The sequence below is a fragment of the Esox lucius genome, chromosome 18 (assembly GCF_011004845.1).
Source record: "Esox lucius isolate fEsoLuc1 chromosome 18, fEsoLuc1.pri, whole genome shotgun sequence".
NCBI lineage: Eukaryota > Metazoa > Chordata > Actinopteri > Esociformes > Esocidae > Esox > Esox lucius.
The window spans coordinates 3,859,743-3,872,153 of NC_047586.1; the positions used below are offsets into that span (position 1 = coordinate 3,859,743).

General features: G+C 43.1%; 1 protein-coding gene across 1 annotated transcript in view; it reads left to right on the forward strand.

The window, feature by feature from the left end:
* Positions 1-6,127: 6,127 nt before the first annotated feature.
* ninj2 (ninjurin 2) overlaps positions 6,128-12,411 on the forward strand; it is a 31,786-nt gene continuing 25,502 nt past the window's right edge. The window contains exon 1 of the mRNA XM_010895178.3: positions 6,128-6,421. Within this exon, the coding sequence (XP_010893480.1) occupies positions 6,380-6,421 (42 nt within the window). The 5' untranslated portion in view covers positions 6,128-6,379. The remainder of the gene's footprint in view (positions 6,422-12,411) is intronic.

Genomic DNA, 12,411 nt, shown 5'->3' on the forward strand with positions numbered 1-12,411 from the left:
CTGCTGCAGGCTGACTCATGTACACTGAAGTCATGTAGCGGTTGCTCTTATCCACAGCGACTGACAGTAGCAATTAAGGTTAATTGCTTTGCTGAAGCACAAAAAGACAGAAACCTTTCATTTACTGACTGAACGTGCACGTTTCCAATGATACAGTATACTCAACATGTGCTGGAGGATGTTTGGCCACTGGTTGTAAAGAGGCGCTGTTGAGCCAAAATGGGTTCCCTGAAAAACTCAAACATGGAATTTCATGGATAGCAGGTATAACATTGAATGTAGTTATATATTAAGCACATATTCACAATATATTAAACATACAGCCCAACAAGGATTTGGTATGAAAAATATATTTTATTACTTGCAAATGTCCCAGACTGCATCTGTGAGACCTTGTGAAGTAATGTGTGTGTGTGTGTGGGGGGGGGGGTCCGTGCACAGAATATTCATTTATAGTATCTTGATTTTTTTTGCTCTTCATACACTCTTTCTCTATATCCTTGAAACGTGTTTCCACTTATTAACTTGGTAGCGATTATTTCCCCATGGAATCGCCAAAGAAAAGAGAAAGATTTGTGCCTGCAACTCTGTTTTTGCTATTGATAAGATTAGTATTATCTAAGGGGCCAATCATTTATTTGATTTCTTCTCCAATTTGAGGCTATGGCCTAGTCTCATTGCAACATCCACGGCAGGTTTGTTTGAGTGAAAGATCGATGAACGATGCAGATCTTGCAGAGTTAAGGAAGCATTCACTGGCACACATCCCCCGTGAGGAGAACACAACCTCTGGCCAACAACCACAAAGAGACTGCAGGCCCTCGACTCACAGCAAACACTCAGTACAATAACAAAATAGAAAATGTTTTGTTATTGTAATGTCTTTGTGCAAATGTATGTCATATTGTGCTCTATGTTTGGCAGAACCGATGTTCATAGGAAGATTAATGCCTAGTAATTGCAGCACATTTGAGCATGTAATACTTTCTATTATCGCAGGCCTGAGTGCAACAAATACATTCCCAGTTGATGTAGTGTTCTTTGGCCTTTGTCTTGGTCACCATTCAGGCCCAGTGACACGGCCCATGTTCTGCGCGGGCAGTAACCTTTACATACCCTTTAAGAACACTTTGACAACACACTTTCCCCTCCCCAAAAGAACGCTTAGGAAAGCAGTTGCCTGGAGTCAATAGTTCAAACTCATCACACTATAATTAATTGCACAGATCTTTAGACTGTCACAGGCACTGTTCGTCTGTCACTCGTGGAAAAGCAAACGTTTGTGCAGAGAAAGATTCTGCTTCCTGTAATGCAAAAGGCTCTTTTGCTTTGCATGACTAAGAAAGGATGTTCACCACCTGTCGAAAGAGGAAGTGTAGCAACAAAGTTGAAACAATGTCCGACCTACAAAGCTGATGTACAGGATAGGCATGCATGTGTGTTCCTGACCAGACAACATAACAGGGACAAAAATATCAGAAATCTTCAAATAATTACACTTGTTTTCTTTGATTATGGTTATGGTTACCGCAGGCCGGGGATGTACTGCAGTTTGGCGGACTCCCCCCGCAAGAAAAACCGACAGACATGTCTGGGGGAATGCACCGTTAAAAATGGACCGTGTTTGTTTTTGGAGCCACCATCACCTGGGGCCTCCTAACACCCAGTGCACCCCCCCCCCCCACCGGGGCTGCTGGGGGCTCCGGTACACCAGGGGGTTACGCATTCGGCCCGGGTCAAGTTTAGGTAAAAGGGTTAGGCTATTGGGGTTAGTGTTAGTTTGAGTTTAAGGTAACCGTAGCTGTTATTAGCTGTGTTTATATTAGGCCTGGTGACAGGCGCGCATTGATCTTTAGAGCTTGTGCACCTGAACATGAGAGGGCATAATAACAACCTATTCCCTATGTAGTGCACTACGTTTGATTAGGGCACATTGGTTTCTGGTCAAAAGCAGTGCACCAAGGAGACAGGGTGCCATTTGGGACAAGGCACAGTCAAAGTGCAACGTCCTCTTGGACACCACCCATAAGGCCTTTGTTTTACCGCAGTTTGTGTTGAAGCAGGATACACTCCCAAGGAGACAACCACCACCAAGCCTCTACCATCTCAATTACACACACATACACACACACAAGTTTGTATGCACACACACAGCTGACAGGGAATTCAGTCCACCCCACATTCACATGGCTGGACCCTGCCGCCTTGCTACTAATGGCTGGCACATAAAGCCTTTTTATATACAATGGGGTGTGGGTACGCTCATTCATGTCTGTGTGTGCGTGCGCACGCATAAGTGTGTTTTTGTGTGTGTGTGTGTGTGTGTGTGTGTGTAAATGGGAGACCAGCACTGCCTGGCATCTGAGCTTTGCCCCTCCTGTGTTGAAGACACAGAACAGTACTTTTTTTCTCTTGGAATTGTTGTCCGTTGATAAGTTGTGCCCCACTGGACCCTGGAGTGGGATGGGTTAATATCGTTGTACAGCCACTGGTTTTTCTTGTACACAAAAGAAAGATATTTTTTTCTTATCTTCAGGGCTGCTCCAACTACAAAGACCGATACCACTGTAAGTCCTGAGATACCCTAAGAAGCCTCTGAGTCATTCACAGTCTATCATTAGGCTTGACAACTAAACATTTCAACTGAACTCCTGGATACATCTGCTCTTTTGCCTTCTTTTTTTCCCCCCAAAAAAGGGAGGAAGGAGTAATCATTTTCTTCCCTCAAAGTGCTTAATCTAGGCATTTTTCAGAGGACACAGCAGAGGTCTCTGTTGAAGGTTTACTTGGTAGCGCAGGTTTTCAAACCTGCACAAACACATGGTTGTTTGAAATACCCTGGGCTGGTTGGGGCCTCGGCTAGTTCAAAGGCCATAACTGTCAACTTGCTCTCTCTCTGCCTTCCTGTGACGTGAACATTCCATCTTCCTCCAGGCTCCCGAACATGAAAATGTTTTAATCCATTGTGTTGTGGGGTCTCTTCTCTCCCAGACTCTGAAGATAATTATAGCTACAGTGGATATAAAAAGTCTACACACCCCTGTTAAAATGCCAGGTTCTTGTGAAAAATGAATGCAAAAAGAATGATAAATCATGTCAGAATGTTTTCCAATTTTAATGTGACCTATAATGTGAACAATTCAATTGAAAAACAAACTGAAAATCTTTGAGGAGTAAATATTTTCTTTTTTAAACTCACAATAACCTGGTTGCATAAGTGTGCACACCCTTAAACTAATACTTTGTGGAAGCACCTTTTGATTTTATTACACCACTCAGTTTTTTGGGGTAGGAGTCTATTAGCATGGCAGATCTTGACTTGGCAATATTTGCCCACTCTTCTTTGCAAAAGCGCTCCAAATCTCTCATGCACAGCCCTCTTCAGATCACCCCACAGATGTTCAATTGGATTCAGGTCTGGGCTTTGGCTGGGCCATTCCAAAATGTTCTTCTGGTGAAGCCATGCTTTTGTGGATTTGGATGTGTGCTTTGGGTCGTTGTTGTGCTGAAAGGTGAACTTCCTCTTCATCTTCATCTTTCTAATGGACGCCTGAAGGTTTTGTGCCAAAATTGCCTGCTATTTGGAACTGTTCATAGTTCCCTCCACCCTGACTAAGGCCCCAGTTCCAGCTGAAGAAAAAAAGCTTCCACCACAATGCATTGTGGGTATGGTGTTCTTTGGGTGATGTGCAGTGTTGTTTTTGCACCAAACATACCTTTTGGAATTATGGCCAAAAAGTTCAACCTTGGTTTCATCAGACCATAACACATTTTACCACGTGCTTTAGGTGGACTTTTGTTTTTGCAAACTTCAGCTGGGCTTAGATTTTTTTCTTTGTAAGGAAAGGCTTCCGTCTTGCCACCATACCCCATAGCCCATTCATATGAAGAATACGGGAGATTGTTGTCACATGTAGCACACAGCCAGTACTTTCCAGAAATTCCTGCAGTTCCTTTAATGTTGCTGCAGGACTCTTGGGAGCCTCACTAACCAGTTTCTTCTCGTCTTTTCATCAATTTTGGAGGGACGTCCAGATCTTGGTAATGTCTCTGTTGTGCCATATTTTCTCTACTTGATGATGACTGTCTTCACTGTGTTCCATGGTATATCTAATTCTTTGGAAATTATTTTGAACCCTTCTCCTGACTGATATCTTTCAACAATGAGATCCCTCTGATGCTTTGGAAGCTCTCTGCGGACCATGGCTTTTGCTCTGAGATGCAACTAAGAAAATGTCAGGAAAAACAGCTGAACTTTATTTGTGATTAATCAGAGTCACTTTAGAATGATGGCAGGTGTGTAATGACTTCTATTTCACATGAGTTTGAATGTGATTGGTAAATTCTGAACACAGGCACATCCCCAGTTATAAGAGGGTGTGCACACTTATGCAACCAGTTTATTGTAAGGTTTTTATTTTTCATTTTTCCCCGTCGAAGATTTCAGTTTGTTGTTCAAATGAATTGTTCACATTATGGGTCACATTAAAAGTGAAAAAAGTTCTGACATGATTTATCTTTCTCTCATCATATTACATCACAAAAACCAAGCATTTTCAAAGGGTTGTGTAGACTTTTTATATCCACTGTATGGTGGGTTTTCCTTTGTTAAGTATGAAAAAAAGTAGTTCATTTTCGCTATTGCGTTAAAATGACATTTTAACATGTACTTAGTGGAATTAAATATTTTTTGCCGCCCAGGTAATACTCAGTGTTGATGGTTGTGTGGGTGTGTACAAAGTGGCGCCAGTCTATCTTGACCCTGTGGCTGCTTGAACGTAGTTGCCATTCAGATGTTCCCAAAGGCTGGCAGGGCAACATAATAATCACTGCAGTTAAAACCTACAAGACTCCTTACATCCCAAAGGGCCCAAATAGGGCACTAGTCGGATAGACAGCCTTATGGGACCCTGGTGAAAAGCACCGCAGGGACAGTGGTCTTTTTTGGGGCCCTGTGACCCTTCAAACAGGTGACCTGAAAACATATTTTCTCATGGACAATTACCAGTGCTTCTGTTGCTGACCTTTCAATGACCCGTGACCTAACAGGCTGAAGTACTGCTACTTGTTTAAAAAAATAACATAATTCATGTCAGTTTGTTAGAAAATGGAGAATAAAGTCACAAACTATTCTTCATTAATCATTAACATATTTTATGCTTGAAGCTGACACACAACTCATTATGATTTAATACTCTGTGATCTACTATGATCTAAGCCCATGAACGCAGACAATGGTAAAGAACTAACAGGTTGACAAATCTTTTTTTTTTGCCCATAGAAAAATTATTTTCCCCCCAAATATTTATGCATGTAATTGATTCACCCAGTGTCTGGAATTTTCCAAACCTATCAGAATGTATGGGGACTGTGAATTGTGAAACACATTCTGGTGTCTCTTTATGTGTGCTACTACAATATCAACACAAATCACTTCAGAGAACAGATTGCTGTTTTTCCCCGGTCCATGGCCCATCATAAACAACATGGTACTGTTGCAGTGCCTGTAGTTAGCTGAATTGCCTATGTCTAAGGTCAGTTAGCTGAATTGCCTATGTCTAACGTCAGTTAGCTGAATTACCTATGTCTAACGTCAGTTAGCTGAATGTCTAAATATATGTCATATATGTATAAATGTGTACGTGTATTCCTGTATAAATATATTTTTACATTCTTCCCTGGTTTCTCTTAATAGGAATTTCCATTTCTGGGCTAGTGGCTTTAGTTCTTTATATAAAACAGTGGGCCTTTCTGCCAGCTATGGGCTTAGTAAACAAAACACTGAAATAGCAGATGGGTATTTGTTGACCAAAAGGTTGCAAATTCAGTGTGAAACCACATCAGGGTGGTCTGTTAAATCAACACCCAGCACCACAGACAGTCAAAAACCTTATAATAGTACTGGAGTTAGACATGCAGAGATCAGTGTAACTATTATACCTTAGTATGAAGTCAGACTATTGGTTAATATGACTGGTTTGCCATTTGGCTGAATAAGACCGCTTTTCAGTTTAGCCTTTTCTGTTGCCAGTCGCATTCCATGTCCTACTCCCTATGAAAGTGGGTGGGGAGACCGAATTTGTGGGGGGAAACACTGAATAAGGCATTTGTTTGTCTGGATGTCCTTGCCTGGTACCATGAAATTATTCAAAAAGCTCTGCCAACTTTAAAATAGTGTTTTCAGATCCCTCCAAGACACAGTTTTTACTCGGACTTTGGAGAATACACAGGCAAGGAAGAGAGAGAGAGTGATATAGACGGAATAGGGCAAGAGATAGGTGTTGAACACGCAAATCCCTGAAGCAGAGGGCCCGGGCGGGTTAGTCGAGGCATTGAGAGGCAGACGGAGATAGAAGACTCTGGGAAGAGCTGGTGGCTGATGCCGATGATGCAAGCAACGAGGGGACAGGCCGAACGGCAGGTTCGTACCAAACCGTTTCAAGGACCTGACAATGAGGTGTTTGTGGTCAGTTCAGAAGAGCCCTCGGCGCTCCACGTATACCGTTCTCTCTCTTCTTCTTCCCCTCTCTCTGCTTCTCCTGCTCCCTCGCTTCTGTTTGCCCGTTTTGTAATTTTTTCTCTATGCTTCGACACGGAGGTGTGGTATGTTTCAGGTATTCGGGACTGGAAGGTCAGACAACGTCTCCCTCCCTCCCTCCGTCTCCTCTCTGAGGGGGGAGAACACCGCTCCCGACATCCATCAAATATCAATTAGGGACTGGCTGCTAAAACATGGCAGGGGTCTTTCATGTACCTCAGGATCAACACGACATGTGCTCAGCAGTCCACAGGGACGGGGCTCACATTTGTCCTGGCTTTCCTCCGAGTGGAGTAGAGGAGGGGATGAGACTTGTTTTCTCTCTCCATCCCTCTCTCCATCCCTCTCTCCATCACTCCTCTTCCTTCTCTCTCATGTGCTCTGCCATTTGTGAACTTTGAGGCCTGTCACAATTTCAGGTCGCCGTGCACACCCTAGAGCACGCCGGACATTGGTTACGGTTATTTGTAGATGTCGATGTAGCGCGTGGCACTGGTGTGTGTGTGTGTGTGTGTGTGTGACTGACTGGAACAGGTTGGAACAGGACTTAAGGGTTAATGGAATTTTTCAGAAAATGTGTGGAGAGAGGTTTCTTTGTCTTGCAGGACAAGGTTGGGGTTGTGTTATCACTGCAGTAAGTTCGAGGGAGTCTGATTTCGATTACTAAGGTGTCTTACCAAGAAAAATGTAGGCTCTGTACACATTCCTCACCGCACCAAACAGTAACGTCATTATTGTTCTATCACAAACTGGTTTGTGGGTGACGTGTGCGTCTGTGTGTGTTTGAGTGCACGCACGCATGCTTCTGTAAATCAAAACTTTTGTTTTCTTCTTCTCCAAGTGGGAGATAATAGCCTAGCATCTGCTGTCATGTTTAACGTGCTCATGAGCAACAGTATGCGCGTGTGTGCGTGCGTGCGTGCGTGCGTGTGTGTGTGTGTGTGTGTGTGTGGAGCGAAGGGAGCTTAAAGTTCTAAACGATAATGTAATGATCTATTCTTCGCTCTCATATCTGATGTCCATGTCTCTTTCTGCACAACGCAGCTGTTCTTTCTGTCTCATGGCAGAATTCCCCCGGCGGGAATTTGACCATATGTCTTGCATGTGTGGTTCGGTCGGTTGGTGGAGACCATTCTATTTACACGTATTCTTTCACAGGATTGAGTCACAAATGCTGCACTGTTCCCTTTATAGGCCAATGGGTTTCACCAGAGCCCTGCGAGGTATGGGACGCATGGTGCCGAGCATCACATGTTACGACAGTCCAGGTGGCTTGTTGAGCCTCGTCAGACCAATTTGTGACATTCAACCAATACCGGCCTCCTGTATTTAGCAACAGTTACCCGTTAGCCATTTCTGAAGCCGAGCTTTGATGAGCTGTAAGCCTTGCCTCGCCTAGCTATGCTGGCAGAATGGAGAGCGGTGAGCCTGGTTGATCTTCAAGGAGTGAAGCTGTACATACCACCGGCTCCAGCCTCGATTTGAAACCCCTCCTCGCAGTGTTATTTTCTAAAATGAAATGATGACAAAAACGTTGCTAAGTGAAGTCTGTCCCACTTTCAAGCTTTCAATGGAAGGCGTTCCAGGCTTATATGCACCTGGTTCTGAGGTTAGCTCAGCCCTGACTGGAGTGGATAGGTGTCGGACAGCGCTGTCGTGTCTCATCACACTCTAGCGGCTTAAGGCCGTGAGCTCAATTTTGGTTGTTGGTTGGGGAATGTGTTCACCATCAATGCCTGTGCACTGGGGAAAAAAGTGTCCTGTTTGAACACAAAGCCAATGAGAAGCAAAATGTCTCGGCAAGATACGCTTTGTAGGAAGATCTATTCGATCCTTGACTCTTTCACCAATGAATGAAAATGATGGTTCTCAAACCTCTCCCAGGGATTCTCTGGCATTCCATTATTTAGATGTTAGCACAGAGCTAGCGAACTTCAATCAACTTCTTAGCTATTTACCAAGCCCTATTTACCAAGACTTGATTTAGGTCAACAGATTCAGGGCTACAGCCAAACTGTAAGACATTTGGGGTCCCCTGTGGTGGTTTCAGAAACTCTGATCCAAAGTAGTAAACTGATCCTCGACCAGCAAGGCAACTTTGAGACACTTTGTGAAATCAAGCCACAGGATAACTTGCTTAAAACCACCCTACAATCGTTCGATGAAAGACCAGAACAATTTGCTACCACCAGCCATGCGCTAAGTATGAGAGACTTTGTTGGACAGTGTTAAATCTTAAATTTCATCATTCTCTGCTTATTACCTCTCAGCACGGCCTTTGTGATGACCCGGGATAATCGCAAGTTGGTGCAGAGGACTGGATGTGTTGTGTCATACTGTCTATTTGTGGTGAGCAGGAAATTCCAGGAGGAGGCCTTAAAGGGGGTTTACCATTAATCCACAAGGAGACGATTGTGTGCGATTGTCTGAGGTAACTTAGAGATAACCCCTAGGCTATTCCCTTTGAACAGATAGTAGAATTGGATTCTTACACCTTGACAATGTAAACCACAATTTCAAGATCGCAGAATGATTTGAATAGACCTACACCTTGCCATCTACTGGACAGGTTGTGGTACTACAACTTGCATCTCACAGCTTGTATATCACTTGCAAGTGTGTATTAGACACTTGTCAATATAATGGCTTACCATGTACCTATACCGCAGTCAAGTCTCCAAAACTACAATAGCACACTACCTCGATGCCGACAAGCTCTCAACAGACATAAATGTCAGCAACTAGAGTTTGCTAAACATCTCTGAAAAATCAAATTGAAACCTGCTTCTATGGTCGGATGCCCTTTCTTGATGCCTTCAGGCAAGACATGCAAATAGCTTGTCGCTTAATAGACTTGGTGAGCCAAGATTCAAACAACTTCAAAAATATTTACCTCACAAACTCCTGAATCCACTTGGGGATGGCTACTTACAGTTGTGTAGTCATTTTTTTAAATCTAATTTATGAAGTTCACTAACTTTGTGTCTCTTTTCAGTTGAGTGTTCTCTGACCTTCCCTTTGCTGAGACATGACTAAGAGTTTTGCTTGCGTGTCACCACATATTTCTATTCCAGCAGAACAGGAAGTTATGGATGACTGTCTAAAAGTTACAAATAACTCAGATGAAATATAAAAGGAAAATATACTGAAGGGAAGATACTTTAAGTAAATTTGGGGTGCCAATAATCGTGGTTTACATTTTTGAAAATAATGCCTATTTATTGATTCAAAAATATGTTTTATTTATTTGTTTGACTAAAGCGTATAAGGAATTAGAGTAAGTACATAATAATTACACATGTGAACATGGTGAGGGAAGCGACACAAATATAGTTCATTTAGCCACCAATGACTTCACACTGAGAATAGCTACCAATAAAATAAATGCAATTTATTATTGCTAATGTCATAGATGACAAATTGTGATGACAGGTCACTAAGCTAACAGAATGTTATAGTGTAGCCGATTAAACAATATAACAATGATTTGAAATGAAATTGGGCAGGTCAGCAGGTCTAATGCTGAAAAATAAAATGTTTTTTTTTACAAACATAGCAGAATGTACTTCTAGTTAGCTACACCATTACTCTGCAAAATGGAACCACTAAACACTGCAGAGCCCATTGAGCTACCACCATGTGGAACGGTAGGACCCAATCAGTGAGGTGTATCAACATCTGCCCAGTTATCGTGTACCCACCCAAGTTAACAGACAGTGCAGGGCAATAACACTGACAGGGGATTTGAAATATTGCTCAGTCACAGTTGAGTAACCAGAGCTCATTTAGCCTCCAGCAAGTCTGATCTCGGACATGAGAAATTGCAACCCTGTGACGTTTGATAATAAATCCGATTGAAGCTACGGCAAAAATAAACAGGACACTTATGAATTATGTGGAACGTTGCACATTTGTAACAAGCATTAGTATTTAGCCCTTTATAATTATAAATAACTACACAGACAGCTATTATAGTGTAACTATTCATTATTACAGTTACCTACACTAAAATACATTTTACATTTGTCAATTAATCCATTCATTAACAGTTCTATTTCTGTATCTCTGGTTGCTGGAGCCATTTTTGGGGAGAACAAACATTTAAACTCCGAAGGACAAACATCGAACTTTTTCAGCCTAGATGTTGTGGCCTCTCTGCCCTGCCACGTGTCCCCTACTTTTAACACCTCCAGGAATACCAACCCAACCCCTCACTGTAGCTTCTCCGGGGCAGCTGGCACATTCTGAGGGTCCCTGTGAAGTAGAGTGTGGTGGAGGCGGTGGTCAGGGTTTCTGGGAACTCGGCGGTCAACCGGCCCGGTGACCCCCTGGTGACACACTGGGTATCTGAGACGTTAGTCACTCTCCACACTGGGTATCTGAGTGGGGGTGGGGGGGTATTGCGTACAGATCTCTGTTATCTCTACCAATGCAGTAATCTCCAAAACGGTCGGGACTCTTGATAAAGATAAGGAAAATAGGCAGTGTGAAATAAACCTGGTGGGTTGTGAGCTACTGTTTCCATGTTGTAATTTCCCAACGTGTCACAAAGTACAGGCTGTCTTTATTCATCTGGTTGTGCACGGACAGACATAGGTGTGTAGCTGGAAGTGTGTCAATGGGCGTGCCCATGGAAATGTCGGCAGGCTTTTGAGTGGTATTCCTCATGCCGTACTTTAGTTCCAGGGCCAACGTGAACACCACACTGAGGTCCTATCTGAAGTACTATCAATAGTACTGAGCCTGGGTCCTCTCTAGGTTTCTTTCTAAAATTCGACCTTCTTAGGGAGTTTTTCCTAGCCACTGAAATTCAACACTACTGTTGTTTGCTCCTTGGGGTTTAAGGCCGGGTGTCTCTGTAAAGCACTTTGTGACAACTGCTGTTGTAAAAAGGGCTTTATAAATACATTTGATTTGATGATTTGATGATCAATTGATGAGGCCTGTATCCTCGACGTACATCAAACAAAGTTAGTGTGAATAAATAACTTGGCTGTAAACATTTGAGTTCTGCGTCTTTTTCGTGGACATGCCATAACGGTGCTTGGTATTTGCTCCAAGACTGCAGATACAGGAAATCCATCAGCACCCAGGGAAAGAGCTGCCCTGTCCTTGGCGTAAGGTGCTCATACATTCAGCGTGTTGTCTTTTTTGTCCTGCGATTGTAGTGAACTGGGATTTAGCTGGAGCCTCAAGCTTCTCGTGTGGATTCATTTCGTCGGCAGGGTATCAGCCGAGGTAGTCAACGTTGTTCATTAGCACAGTCTAAACCTGCAATAACGCTAAAACCAGACGTAGATGTAGAAAGTAGAACAGATGTTTTTTTTTATCGTACGCTTGCATTTCATTCTACGTAGAAAGGTAAGATGCATTTGGCCGCTCGTTGTAAAGGAGGCGCTGTCGAGCCAAAACGTGTTCGTGAAAATAGGCTGCGTGCTAACGTGAGACCTGTGTTTTCAAAACCACTCGTTTTCAAACCTGGAATTTCATGGCTATCTGAGCTATGATAGTGATTCTACTTATAGTTTATGGACACGTAAACAAAATCGTACACATCCAGGCTGATCCACACTGATAATATCTAGTCTGAAGATGTGTTAGCCTGAACCAATCCATCTCTGTTTTCCTGTACCAGGACACCACCCAATAAGGCAGTCTGTTGCTGTGTTGTGTTCTGTCTCAATCCATTGTCATGGTTTTAGCGTGTTCCTGGGGGTACTCTTTGTTTTTCTTTCCTCTTCAGGAGAATTACGTCAAAGTACTGTATGGATTTAGAGTAATCCTGCAGTCTGGCTGGACGAAGAGAGAGAGAGAGAGGGGGGGGGGGGGGGGGAGCTAGCAGAAGGGACAATTATATTTAGCATTTAAGGGGG